Source organism: Geospiza fortis, unplaced genomic scaffold (genome assembly GCF_000277835.1).
Source record: "Geospiza fortis unplaced genomic scaffold, GeoFor_1.0 scaffold182, whole genome shotgun sequence".
Classification (NCBI taxonomy): Eukaryota; Metazoa; Chordata; class Aves; order Passeriformes; family Thraupidae; genus Geospiza; species Geospiza fortis.
This window is the reverse complement of record NW_005054367.1, coordinates 3,056,036-3,070,837: the sequence shown is the minus strand read 5'-3', so window position 1 is coordinate 3,070,837 and position 14,802 is coordinate 3,056,036. Positions and strand designations below refer to the sequence as shown.

At 42.7% G+C, this 14,802-nt stretch overlaps 2 protein-coding genes across 2 annotated transcripts in view; both read left to right on the top strand.

The window, feature by feature from the left end:
* PRKAG2 (protein kinase AMP-activated non-catalytic subunit gamma 2) overlaps nucleotides 1–7,566 on the top strand; it is a 215,840-nt gene extending 208,274 nt beyond the window's left edge. Inside the window, exons 16-18 of the mRNA XM_005424346.2 lie at nucleotides 1,461–1,607; nucleotides 3,861–3,954; nucleotides 6,448–7,566. Of these exons, the coding sequence (XP_005424403.1) occupies nucleotides 1,461–1,607; nucleotides 3,861–3,954; nucleotides 6,448–6,479 (273 nt within the window). The 3' untranslated portion in view covers nucleotides 6,480–7,566. The remainder of the gene's footprint in view (nucleotides 1–1,460; nucleotides 1,608–3,860; nucleotides 3,955–6,447) is intronic.
* Nucleotides 7,567–14,538: 6,972 nt separating this feature from the next.
* RHEB (Ras homolog, mTORC1 binding) overlaps nucleotides 14,539–14,802 on the top strand; it is a 40,051-nt gene continuing 39,787 nt past the window's right edge. The window contains exon 1 of the mRNA XM_014308356.2: nucleotides 14,539–14,620. Coding sequence (XP_014163831.1) covers nucleotides 14,539–14,620 — 82 coding nt within the window. The remainder of the gene's footprint in view (nucleotides 14,621–14,802) is intronic.

Genomic DNA, 14,802 nt, shown 5'->3' with positions numbered 1-14,802 from the left:
TGGGGTTATTCTTGGGGTCTTCCTCGCATGTCCTAGTTTGCTTATTAGGTTTCTAAATAAATCTAAATTCTAGATAAGAATCTAAAAGATTCTATTCTTAAAAGATAATCACCTCTGAGCTTCTAGATTTCTTCAGGCTGCTTCAACCTGATCTTCAGCTTTAAAAGAAGAAAAAAAAATTTGTAATTTGAAGTGTATGGATCTGATCTTCCAATAAACATAGAATTTCCAAGATGGTGATTTTTAACTTTTAACCATGTGGTTAATGTCCTTGCTTGGTGGTTGAAGCTCTGCCTGTGTGTGGAGCTGGCTAAGTTCATAGATTTCTCTCATTTTAAGAGGTCTGAATTAATTTTTAGGTTCTTGATTGGGGAAGCCTGGGAATGGAATGATGCATAGGAATAACTTTATATTCCACCAGTTATTGTGTGTAGGGTGACTTCAGTTTGCAGAGGCTTTTTATGTCCTCTCAATGTCCTTCATTAGGACCTGATTTAATTAATTAACTAAAATTGTTTTTATCTTCATGATCACCTTGAACCTGTCTTGTCACGTTTGGTGTAATTCAATCAAAACTCTTGACCCGAGTATCTTCTAGCCAAAATATAATTTAATTTTATTGCTTGGTCCAGTGCTTTCATTTAAAAGTTCTCTCTTTGTTCTCCCTTCAGTGCCTCAGCAGCAAAATCAGTAGGCCAGGGTGTGCCAGCACTTCTAAAATACCACAATGGTCTCACCTACAGAAAGCTTTTGCAGGTCTGGACAGAGTCCTCTCACTGCAGGCATGATCCTGTTCTTAGAATGAAAGTGAAAAATGTCAGCTTTCAAATTCGTTTAATCTCTTCCTTTTAGTGGTGGGGATGGGGTTTCATTGTTATTATTCTTTCAGTACTTATTAAAATACACCCAGACACACAGATTGTCACTGAATGACAGCACCAGCTGAGCCCAGGAGAGGGAGTTTGAGCCCACAAATTAGGAAGGTGAAGAATGAATTCGCTCTGCACTTAGCTCTCAGCCACTGACATCTACTCTGTGGGTGGTGTTCAGAACACTTGGTGCCTCCCCAGCCCTATGATAAACAAACAACAAGGAATTGTATATTCTGTGTGGTGTGAGAGCTGAAGAGCTTCACCTCTACATTTGCTGCTCATGGCAAAAGCAGGATGAGTGACACCAAGCCAAAGATGAGGTTCAAAGTAAGATTTTCACTGGCCTAATGCATCTCCCCAGTTTTATCAATGAACCCAGGGTGTCAGATGGTGTTCAGCATCATCTGTGTGCTCGACAGCTCCCAGAAGCTGAAGAGCATCTGCTTTGTTTAATGTGTTACTTGGAATGGACTCAGCTTAGACCAGAAATGCCTATCTGCTCAATGCCAAAATATTTACTTTATGGAGTGCTTTGTTATTAAGTACTGAGCTGTCTGATGTGACCTGGGTTTGTTGTTTTTTTTGCAGAATCTTGCTGCTGAAAAAACATATAATAACTTAGATATCACAGTGACACAAGCCCTGCAGCACCGCTCTCAGTATTTTGAAGGTGTTGTAAAGTGCAGTATGCTGGAAACACTGGAGACCATTGTGGATAGAATAGTGAAGGCTGAGGTGAGTCCCTGCATAAGAAGTTACAATTTGTGTTATCAAACTGATAAACAGTACAAATTTATCCTCTTTAAGTTGTTTTGATTACTTGGTGAAAGTATTTTTAATAATTATGTTTTAATAATTATATTTCATAATATAATATTTATTATATTGAATATTTTAAGTTATCTAATTACCTTTTAATAATTATAATAGTTAATATTTAACTCAGTCTGCTCTATAGACTCAGGTGTTAGATGCTTATAGGGGTGTGCAAAATATTTCACAGTACACCTATAATGATATTCAGTTATTTGCATTTCTGTTTTATTAACTAAACTGAATGCAAAGCTTTCAGTTTAGTTAATAAATATTAATAATGATACTAATATTATAATCATATATTATAATATAATATTATTATAATATTATATTATAATATTATTATAATATAATAATGTGTTATAGTGTAATATATTAATAAATAATAATAATACCCAAGTTTCTTCCAAGCCTGTCATAAGTTTTGCAGACAAATCATTTGTTAAACTCCCAGTTTATAGCTTGGCTCAGGAAATTTATTGGGTGCAACTTGTTTTGATGCATGATGGAATCCTGCACTGCTCTCCCAAAATGCAGTCAAATAGGGCCATAAAGTAAATGCTTGTGAAGAAGCCTTCACTAACTGCTCTTGTAAATTTTTATCTCTGTGCTGTCCATTCTTTTGGTGCTGTTTGTCTTGTTTGTTAGTACTGGGAACTTCCTTACATGCAGAGTTGAAGAAGTTTGTGGGTCTTCCTCCCCTGTAAGGCTTCTCTGCAGAAGAAAATCAATATTCCCAATTTCAGTCGTCTCTGAGTGTGATCAGCTCCATTTAGATGCTTTAACTTCATAAGTTACAAGATTTATTTTTTTTTTAGGGTTGTAACCAGACATATGCTTGATATGAGGAAAACTTCCACTTTGTTAAGAAGCCCTTAGAACCTCATTAGGCAATTTCTACTTGTAACTTTCTGCATTTGCTTGAGCTTCCTCCTGAACTGAGTAATTTTAGCATTCCTGATACACAGATTTCAAACTTGGATTATTTTATTACTATCTTAAGAAGCTTTAGACATTTGTGTTTTAAGAACAACTCCTACCCTCTCTTTCAGTCCAAACACAGTGAGCTTACATGTAAAAATGAGTCAGTCAAAACTACTACACAGCTATTTTTAGCTGCCAGACAACTGCTTGATCTTACAAGCAATTAAACAAATGAAACATTGTCCATTTTTCTTGACTTCATTACACTGAGAGAGGAATAAAATTATCAAATATGTGCATAAGCAGAAATGAACAAACCTGTTTGAAATATCGCCAGCGTAGTTTTATCAAAAATAAAATATTTTCTCTCAACTTAATGGTGAAGAGAGATAACTCACCTGGGTAAAAGTGAACATGTAGTAAGCTCTGAACTTAGGACAGACACTTCCCTGGTTCTGCAGTGGCTTTTCTCAGTTTGCTCTGCCCAGTAAGTATACAGGAGTATCCACCTAATTCCCCTGCAGTTAGCACAAAGATTTTGTGGTGTAAAATGTTCCATAGGAGAGGTTTGTAAGGATAAGATCATTGTTTGAAAATATGGTCTTACTGTTGATAAATCTTTCTTCCAAGTTGTGTCCTTGTGTTTATTTGCATAGATAAATTGAATCCTTTTTCTGTCTTAAACAATCTGTTTAAAACAATTTGTTTTAAAGCCAATCTGGCACTCACTTTCCATTTTGTATCCTTGTGAGAAAAATTAAGTTAAAACCAAGTCAGAGGTGTCAAAATACAACAAGTTTTAGTGTTGTGTCTCTCTGCTGAGGAAGTATTTTTCAGAAGGAATCCTCATTTTTATTACTGCATCTAATTTTTTGGAGACCACAGGCTGAGGTGGGCAGAGGCTGTAACTTGGGGAAAAGTCTTTGATGTGAGTGCCACATTTTGAGAACAGAAGTATTTTCAAGACCTAGATCTAGACTTACCTGTCACTTCACATCAGATTCTGTTCAGTCAGCCAGCTGTGTGCCTTGTAAACATGCACTGTTTTCATTTATGTAGGGCAGGCATGGCTGTGTTGCTGTGAGAGAATTGCTATTCCCGACATTTTGAACCATTTTGGGTGGTTTTTTCCTGCTTGTCTTCATACTGCTTTACTTTAGGGGTTTTGTTTGTTTCTTTGTTTGTTTTTCTTTGCTTTGCCTACTTTAAATCAGGTCAATATATCTGAGACTCTTCTCCTGCTGGCAGGTTCATCGTTTGGTGGTGGTGAATGAAGCTGATAGCATTGTGGGGATCATCTCCCTCTCTGACATCCTACAAGCTCTGGTACTCACACCTGCAGGTATGGATCTGCCCTTGCCATGGGAGTGTGCACACCCTGCTGGCTTTCAGTTATTGCACAGTGATAAATGTCTGATTTTCAGCTTTTCTAACTGATTATAGTTCTTAAATGCACAAGTAATTTCAGGAAAAAAAGCTGACAGAACATTAATTGACATTAATTGCCAGTCTCCTGTTCACTGAGGAGGGCATGCAGAAGCTTTATGAATGTCCCTGCTGTTCATATATCTTTCCTAGGGAAAAAAAAATATCTTGACTAATATTTTAAGTGAATGAAGCTGAATGTATAGACAACATTTACAACAGGGCACCTTCTGAGTTTCTGTACTCTGGCCAGGTGTGGTCACAGCTGTGATTTCCACTAAAAAATCACTTTTTGGAGCTTTGCTGTTGTCCAGCTGTGCTTGGCTGGCACAGCTTAAGTCAGAGATGGAGCCTCAGCCCTCCTGGACTCTTCCAGTATTAAACTCCCTTGTGATCAGGTTAGATCTCTAGTGATCAATCTGAACATGACCAGGTTCCTTTTAACAAAAGTATCCAGCAGTAGGTTTATTTCTGCTTTTATCTTGGTTGTGAGGGTTTGGTTTGGCTGAGTTTAGTTTGGTTTTGGTTTTAAGTTTTGTTAAAACCAAGTTCTTAACTGGCTTTATGTTTTTAATTGTAACTTCACTTTGACCTCATAAATTACTTCACTGTCACAAGAAGTAAAGCAAAGCCCTGTTTTGGCTCTGTGAGGAAGGCAAAATATCTTGAGGATTATTAGCATTTTGCCTCAAAATCAGACAAATAGAGCCAGATACATACTTCAGATAGACAAATAGAACCAAATACATACTTCAAATAAATCCAAAAAAGTCAATATGTGAGCTTAACTGAAATCTCTTACCTGCCCTGATGGATAACATAATTACATAAAAGTGGTTTTTCCTCTGTAGACTTTAAGCAAAAAAAGGTAATGTACCTTGTTTAAGTAGAAATATTTCTGTTCTGAAGAGCAGCAATCAGCCTCACTGCTGGAGGTGTTGTGTCAGTACATCTGGTTCCTTTTAATGACCTGGAAGAGCAAGAGCAGAGCAAGGAACCCATCTCTCTGTGCAAGCGTGGATGAGAAATCAGCCCAGAGGTCTGGGTCAATTGGAATCCTTGCCTGGGGAAAGAAGAGGGAGGTGTAAAGACAAGCAGCCAGTCTTGGCAGAGGAGGGAGTTTCATCCATGCCTGGAGGGTAGAAGGATCCAGAGCAGATTTTAGTGCTAATGGTGCAAAGTTCAGACAGAAAAGATGAATTTGGGTGCTGACAAACCCAGAGCTTTGTTGTACTGGAGTCACATGGACACCTAAGTTGGGACTCTGAGCCGAGCTAAAAGTGCTCTGGAATTATTGCAAAGGGCAGTTCCTGCTCCCACTCTGGGGCAGCACCATGCTCTGAGATCCCTGAGCTGCTGTAACTCACTGAGCCAGCAAAAAAGCTGCATTTTAGTCAGCCTGGCACACTGAACCTGCCCACAGAACAGTCTGGTACTGAGCACAGGGGTTAGAACAACAGAGAGGGCAGGATTATGCCACTGCAAGAGAGGAAGTGAGGGAAGGCTTTTGGGGGAGCAGTTAAGCATCAGATTGCATTTCCACAGGCAAATGCCCAATTTTAGGCTAGAATTTGTCTCGTGCAGGGAGGATGTCTGTCATGTAAATCTGATTTGTAGAGTATGAAGTGTGACTTTGCTCCTAACAACACCAGATAAATCACTTGTCCAGTTCTCTTCACAGATGGAAAGGAAAATTTATTGACTGGCAGGAATTAAGACCAGCCTGTGTTTGGGAAAAAATTAACAGTTGTGATGTGAAAACATTTAATGAATCTTTCAGTGTTTGATAATACATTACAAGTAGCAACTCCAGGTTTCTGGCAAGAGATTCTTATTCTGTAGAGTTGGATGCTGAATCCAAGCTCACCACAGGGTTCAGTCATTGCCCAGCATGTTTGAGTATCTGGAGAAGAGGTGAGATGCTGCACAGTCCTGCTGGACAGGTCTCTCAGATCCCTGCTGTAAGCAAAAGCTGCCTCTGAGCCAGGAAAAATGGCTCCATCAACAAAGTGTAGTTAAACTAAATTCTTCCATCGTTTGTGCTCAAGCAGGACTCATTTTCTGGGGGCTGTTAGGGTGATTAAGCTTGGCTCTAAGCTGAGGGACAGGTTTGGGCTGTGGGTTTTTAGTTGGGAGTTTTTAAACAAATTTTTTTTATGTGCTAGGGAGAATCTTCAAAGGCATTTGGAGTAACTTCCCAGAAGGGTTTCTTCAACTTAGCAGTGAAATTAAAGCAGTGATGGTCTCGGGCCTCTTGGCATTTAGCAAGCCTGCAGTTTATTCTCTATAAATGTTGTATTTAGAAGTGTGATTTTGGTAATTTGATATGGGAAAGTTGCAGCAGTTGGAATGAGCTGCTCCAGTTGTGTGTGGCCAAGGAAATGACAGCTGCTTTCCTCTTCTGTTCCAGGTGCCAAACAAAAGGGGAACGAGAGCGAATGACTGCTGTGAATGTAAACATTTGTAGGAGAACTTGAACAGAGTTTCTGGGTCGTTTGTCTCAAGAGCAGTGACTGCAGTGGAACAGAGCAGGATGGTTGAGAATGTGTTTTGGGACTTAGTGATGGATGATGAGTCTCTTCCCCCCAGTGATGTCGCAAAAAAAGCAGCATGACAAAAGCTTATGTTAAAATGTAGGCTCGTATTTCAAAATGTCTTCAAAACATTTGCTGGAAGACTTCACATGATGTCCTTCATTAAAATGCACTGTATTCTGAAACTTTTTCATTTTGTATTTGACAGAAGTCACTGGTCAGCAATGGATATATGTGGCATAAGGCAAGTGTATGGCATATTCATATCATAGTGCCTTATGTCAAAATACAGCAATATGTCATCACTGTTGCCCATCACTGTCAAAGGAAGTGTTGTGCTAAACGAGACACTGTATTTGAATGTGAAAGTCTTTAAACCTAAAACCAAATCAGTTTCAGTTCTCATTAGATTTGTCATAAAAGCTGTAATTTGGGTATCGGTAGACTTCTTTAAAACTTCAATGACAGTTTTGTGTTCAATGTTGCATTCTGAACTGAAATGTAAAACAAGACTGATTTAAAAACAGCTTTATTTATTTTTACTTTCATGACAATTTTTTACACATCTTTGGTGGATAGCTAAAATTTCACCATATCCATTAATAAACTGTTGATTGTTATACAAACAAGTGGGAGATTTTTCTCATTATTTAAAACTTTGGAGTTGCAGAAGCTGTGCCCTGTTCACCAGTCTGTTACTTGAGCTGAAGATTTCGGAAGCATGGATTGAAAGTGCTCTGTCCTGTCATACACAGGCACCACGGAGGAAATGAGGTGCCAGAGGACAATATTTTCACCTGTATTAAAGTGTAAAATGATGTTTGTACAACGAAAACCCAAAACTTTTTATTGTATATGATTTGTACAGAAGTGGAAGAGTGAGGAAAGCTGTGGGGTATTTGCTAATGTAAATGTACTGTAAAGTTTGAAGATGAGACTTTTATAATTGTAGATTCTTGTAGATGGAAGACATTAAACCCTACAACATCAGTCTGGTTTTAGCAGTTCGTGCCGAGTTCTTTCGCATGTATGAATGTACATGCATTGGGATTAGTGCAAACCAGGAGCACTCTTATTTTCCTCTGAATTTAAGGGTGGCTTTTGCTGATGGAATACTGTAGGTAGGACTCCTGTGCTGTGTTTCCAGCCTGAATACTGCACTGGAATAATGCAGGAAAGGGATACAATATTTTTTCACTTATAAACATAGAGGTAAAAACTGAACAGTTTCCAGTTTGCTTGTAAAATGTAAATATAATGGTAATAATAATAAGGAAAAACTTTCTTCAGAATGTTTCTCCTTTCTAGAAGAATTTAAATTCTGAATTAAATGTGTGAAAACTTCCTTCTTACAGGTATCTTTCATGACTAAAAATATTCCTGTAGTACATGATGGAAACTGTTCACTTAGACTTTCTTCCACTTTCTTACCTCGTGAAAAACATTGTCAGCACCTTTTCTGACTGGGTAGATGTTGACTCTGTTCCCTGCAATTCCTGGTGGTATTGAACTGGAGCAGCTGCTTTGTCCTAAGAGCAACAACCTGGTGCTGGTTGCTGCCATCAGAGCTGACCTCAGCCCAGCTCTGATTATCCTCATGTGGGAGATGGAGCAATTCAAACTAAAAACAGTGGCTCTCATTCTTCATAGGCTGTGTGGAGGGGAGAATCTGTGGTAGGAAACTGATTAAGTGGGCAGTAGTGCTACCTGCAAATGCCACAGAAACCACATGGATGCAGCTTTGTGAAAGCAAAGTTTGCTTCAGCACAGGCACTGCAGCCTCCTCTGGGAGATGGGGTGGCAGGGAGGTGCCCAAAAGCATCCTGGCATCTCTCTATCACTCGTCTGCATGGGCACATTCTTCAGCCCTCTGGCCAAGGTATTTTTAAAGATAAGGGTTGAACCACTGGTAATTTTTTATATCTATTTTATAGCACAAATTCTGTCGCTGTTCATGCAGATGCTGTGGGCCTGCCTGCGTGCTGCAGTGTGCAGAAAGCCAGAATGAATTTGCAGTTTTCAGATAACCACATGCAAGCTTCCCATTTTCACATTATTACAACTGCTGTTGACATGTTATGGACACAAGACTAGCAAAAATAGGGAGAAAATCCTCCTCAGTGGCACAAAACTGTGTTTAGAGAATTTCCACCCTTTCTTTGTGGAATTCAGCTCTGAAGCGTGCATTTGTGAGGGGCAGAGCCACGATGTGACCCCACCAGCATGAATAAACAGCAGTGCCATCAAAACACACTCTGCTTGTGCTGGCACAAGTGCCAGTGCTGATGCACTAAACAAAGCTAAAGAAATCTTGTCGTTTTTAATACAGATCAGTTTTCTACAGAGCTAGAAAAATGCTTGTTCCAGCATAAGGGAGGGACAGGAGTAAGTAAATGAGGGTGGAGAGAGGAGGGGTGACTCAGCAGCACTGCAGCATGTTCCAGATTAAAGGGATAGTGTAACTAAAGCTTCACTCTAGGGCTCTTCATGTAGCTCATTAGAGGTCTCAGCCATGAAAAAGGATTAATAAAATGTCATTAGACTCCAGTTCTTGTGCATTCTCCCCTCTGGACAGGCAGCAAGCAGTAGTTACACATCTGAGACCACAGCAACAACTCCAGAGGCTCCTTTTCTTGTCACAGCCAGGACCATGCTGCAGATGGAGGGGTCACTAAATGTCCCCTGTGACTCCTGAAAGCCTGTTCAGTAGTGCAGGTGAAGAAATGGGTTCTATTTTAACCAGCAGCACTGTAATAACATCTGATTGATGCCTTTGCTTTCCTGTGCATTTCCTTGCACAGCAAGAGATGTCTGTGAAAGATAATTATTCTGAAGGGCTTGTCTTGGGAGGGCTTTTACCTACTCTGGGTATTTTTAACTGCTTAGGTGTAAGAAAATGTTTCTCAGTAGACTTCAGCCCTCAGTATTTTTCAGTACCTAGAGATGCTCTGAACTGAGGAAAAATCACCCTTTGCTGATATTGATGAAAAACATTTTCCTATTTTACTTCTGAAATTCTTTAGGTAGAGTCTGAGATCAGCTGGTATTTGCTGTTTGCTAGGAAGTGAATTCAATTGTTTATCTGAGGCCTATTCATCTTTTATTGAGGGATACTGTTGTGCTGGGAATGTTGGAGTAAAACTGAAAGAACAAGCCTTGATTCCAAGGCCTGAGCCAGGAGGAATCTGACTGAAGCAGTTCCAAGACTGCACATGGAGAACACTTCTTGCCATTTTTGGAGGGAGCATAGGGTGAGTTGGAGCTTTTCAGTTTTGGTCCAACTAGAAGTGAAACCACACGTGCTCAATCCTGTCTCACAGCAGGCCCTGCAACTGCTCCCACTGAGCTCTCCAGGCAGCTTTAGGAGTAACCAGTTTACTTCTAAAGTTTCTGTGAACTTTCACCCATATTGAACACTTATTAAGGGTAATTTCCAGAGGAAAATGCCATTCCAGGTAATTTAATGCTACCCTTGTACCCACATAATGCATTTATGCAAAAAAGAATGTTCTGCAGACACTGCTCTTTACTCTTCACTTCAGGACTTAATTTAAATGTGGTTTCGAAAGTCACTTTCTTGGTACCACCAGGTTTCCTAAACCTTTTTGTTCTGCATGGTGACCTGTACTCCCACATCAAACTGATTCCTTCAGAAGAAGCCCTGTGGAACTTGTGTCCCTGCCAGCTGCACACCAGGACCTGAGGGCACCAACCCCTGGTGTCAGCAGCCCCTCTGAACTGAATTAATCCCTTAATTTGCTTCTACCAACATTTTGCCAGCGTTTCTATGTGAACATTGCAAACTGCAATCCCTGTGAGAAGGCAGGAGGGAGCAGAAACAAGTGCAGGGCTGAGCTGAATGTTCTTTGTAACCTCTGCAGGCAGCAAGGGCTGTGCTGTGCCCGTGGAAGCACGCCCAGTGCAAACACTGGACACACTTCAAAACACTCCTTGGGAAGGTCCTGCTTTGCTGAAGGGCAGCAGGTAATTGTGCTGCTAATTGCTGCTGCAGGAATTGAAGGTACAAGTCAGAGCTGTTCTGCATTTGGGAGGGGGTGGCTGTGGGTTTGCATGTGCTGGATTCATGTAAAAATACTTGGCTGTTGAGTTACCTGTACTACATGAAATCTATTGTGGTTCTTTCTCCATCAGAAAAAGTAGATAAAGGCAACAAAAGACAGTCATGCACTGTTTGTCCAGCCTCCCTCAGCATCCTGGTCTCCCCACAGACACTCACCCCAGCCCTGCTTGCAGTTTTTCCCCTTGGTATCTTACCTTTCAGAACATCTGATGTGTTGCATTCTTTGAGCATGTTTGTGGCCGTGTTCGCAGGGGTCTGAGGCTGAGGGAAGAGATGAGGATCTGACTTGATTTTCAGAAGGCTTGATTTATTATTTTATGATATCTATTATATTAAAACTGTACTAAAAGAATAGAAGAAAGGATTTCATCAGAAGGCTAGCTAAGAATAGAAAAGGAAGGAATGAATAACAAAGGCTTGTGGCTCGGATAGAGTCTGAGCCAGCTGACTGTGATTGGCCATTAATTAGAAACAACCACATGAGACCAATCACAGATGCACCTGTTGCATTCCACAGCAGCAGATAATCATTATTTATTTAACAATAATTTTGTTCCTGAGGCCTCTCAGCTTCTCAGGAGAAAAAATCCTAAGGAAAGGATTTTTCATAAAATATGTCTGTGACACATGTTATCTCATTTGTCATTAATGTCATTTATCATCTGAGCTGATCCCAAGGCTGTGTTTGATTTGAGGGAGAACCTGGCAGAGGGAGACAGGGGGAAGGCCTGGAGCACAGCCAGTGCAGAGGCACACAGGGGATGTCACTTGTCCCACAGCTCTCTCAACTCCTTGGGAGCTCAATTTGCAAACACTGCAGAGGTGAGGAGGCTGCAGCAGGAGCAGGGAATGCACAGGCACAACCCTAATTCCTCATGCAATTCTGCCCTGGGAAAACACAACCTGAGCGTCACACCTGGATTGCTTCAGGGGGAGAGGATTTAGCAAAGGGGTCCTTGATGTGTGGGGCTGTTCAGCCCTAAATTTATAAACAGGAGTTCAGATAATGCACAATGCCTGGATTGGGCATTCACAGCCACAGGTGTGCTGTCCCTCTGCTCAAAGCATTCCAGAAGTGTTTAGATTTCACCTGGGCAGGAGAAATGCAGTACCAGCCTTACCACAGTCCAGACCCTCTCACCTCTGCTTGAGCTGCTGCCTCTTGAGAGGCAGCACCCCAGAGTGCTGCCAAAGGCCATCAGCAGTGTCACCCAGCCCTAGAGCATGGAAAAACAACAAACTTCCCTGAAAGCTCTGTAATTCCCTGTAGTCCCAGTGCCCCAGCCAAGACAAAAAGAAGCACTTACAGGATCCTGCTGGAGGAAGGATTGTTAGGCAATTCCCTCCAAAGGAACAGTGGAAGAAAAGGAAGTGAAAGGTTTTTCTTCAAAATAAACCCATGCCCAGGATGGATGAGTTCTGTGTTGCATCCTAAGGTGAGACAACTCCATTGCAATTTGGGCCAATGAAGCAAATAAAGAGGGAAGAACAGAAACCCTGCAGTAGTGAACTCCCCTAAACAAGCACAGAGTGAGGCATGGGCAAGGTAACAGAAACCAGATAAATAAATAGACACAGCTCCAAAAGGAGAATGGGGTAAGAAAAAGAGAGTAAGGGAAAAGACCTAATCAAAAAAAAGTGGAAGGAACAAAACCAGAAACTCCCACGGATGAAAAAATGCTGATGCTCACCACTCTGAGCATGTGGAGGGGTATGGATTTATCCTGAAAATACAAGTTAAGTTTCACTGGAGTAAAAAGCCCAGTGCCAAAATATGACAGGCAAGAAATAAGAACTGTAAGGAGATAGAAACTGAAAGCATCACTATTACAAACTTCACCTATTTTTCTAAATCCACATATGTCGTTGGAAGGTAATTCTTGTCTCAGTCCTCTCCGTCTTCTGGCTCAGTAAAAAGCCCAAATTTTGGACCATGGCATGGTTCCAGAGGGAGTGAATGTAAAGGTGATGGCACAGCTCCAAGGGTTGGTCCTGCAGGATCATGGCTACTGCAGTCCTCATGCGCTTCATAAACAATTGTGTCTGTCACAAGACACGAGACAAAGAGGAGTCTGGTGCTGCACATCAGGCAGGGCTGTCCCTCTGCACCTCCTGGGGAGCTTTGAACAGGATCCCTGTTCACAAGCACTGGATTTCCACAGGCTGCTGCTTTTTTGCAGGCTCCCCAGATCCCACCGATCCCACCCTTGAGGGCTGTGATGAGGTGGGAATCTGCTGTAGTGAGTGGGAAAGACAGGCTGGACACGGGGAATGAGCATGCAGAGTTGTATCACCACAGCCATCACTGAGAAAGTACAAAACCCCCGTGTTTCCTCAGGAAATAACTATCCTGCCATCGTGTAACTATTCACTGAAAGCTGTTATTCCTCCTGTTTAACAGGTTACACTTATCCTGTAAAACTCCACAATCCAGAAGACTAAGGGTATAATTAGACTATCCCAAAAAATGCAGGTATCTCCTAAAAGCCTGTCTGCTCCTCCAGCAGTGGATCACTTTTGTGTACAAATGGTTTTCTTTTGCTTTAGTTCCCCACCCTCTCCCCAGGTTAGATGAATATGTGGGAGTGGATGGGTGAGGTCAGGGAGAAGCCAATCCATGTCCCTTAACATCACCCAGCTGTTAGGTTGGTTTGTTGTACCCTGGCATAATTGCATGTTAGGTATCAATGTTCCCCAAAAAGACAAGATGCACATTTTAAAAAAATAATTCTAACTAACATTCATTTTTCAAATAAATATGTAAAGGGTAGATATTAACACAAAGTGTTCCAAACCCGTAGTAGAGAGGGGAAATACGACTTTCCTGTCTTGGTGTTTTTCTCCCTTAAATTCTGCATCCATCAAGTGCTGCACTCACCACCGGTACCCGCAGCCCTCTTTCCACAGCGGAAAACTCTCCAGCGCTGGGATCTCACTGTTAACCATTCCCAGGCTCCCAAACTCCCCCTTCCCTTCCATGCAATCCCCGGCACTCTATCGACGCTGGGACCCGACGTTTCTCCATCAATCAGCGCGCACGGGGAACGCTCGGAGATAAATTCAAGTTATTTATTTATTTATTTATTTATACTGTTTAAAATGTACTTGCTGAGAGAAGTAAGTTGGTAGCAGCTGTTAAGGCAGAGGCAGAGCCCCCTGCCCGGGGAGGAGCCCCCGGGATGGGCACGGGGATGGGGATGGGCAGAGGAACGGGGATGGAGAATGCAAAGGGGAAGGAGACGGGGACAGGGATGGGCACGGGGATAAGGACTGATATGGGGATAGGGACGGGGATAGGGATGGAGACAGGGATGGGGATAGGAACAGGGATGTGCACGGGGTTGGGGACTGGGATGGGGATAGGGACGGGATTGGGATGGGGCCAGGGCCGGCGACGGGACTGGGATGGGGATAGGGACGGGGATAGGCACCAGGACAGGGATGGGGATAGGAACAGGGATGTGCACGGGGATAGAGGCTGAGATGGGGATGGGGAAGGGATGAAGAAGGAGACGGGGACAGGGACAGAACTGGGCCGGGGACAGGACTGGGATAAGCATAGGGTCGGGGATAGTGACCAGGACAGGCACAGGGATAAGGGACGGGGACGGGGACAGGGACAGGGACTGGGATAACCAAGGTGATGGAGATCGGGGCCAGGGCCGGGACTGGGACGGGTATAGAGACCAGGACAAGGATAAGGGACAGGGACCGGGATGACCAAGGTGACGGAGATCGGGAAAGGAGCCGGGGACAGGACTGGGACGGGCATAGGGACCAGGACAGGGATAAGGGACGGGGACAGGGACAGGGACAGGGATGACCAAGGTGACAGAGATCGGGACCAGGACAGGAACAGGGACAGGGATAAGAGACATGGATCGGGATGACCAAGGTGACGGAGATCAAGACTGAAAAGGATAAGGGACGGGGACAAAGGGACAGGGATAAGGACAGGGATGACCAAGGTGACAGAGATCGGGACCAGGACAGGAACAGGGACAGGGATAAGAGACATGGATCGGGATGACCAAGGTGATGGCGATCGGAGTTCGGGGCCGGGACTGGGACGGGGATAGGGACCAGGACAAGGATAAGGGACAGGGACAGGGCTGACCAAGGTGACGGAGATCGGGGCCGGGGCGGGGCC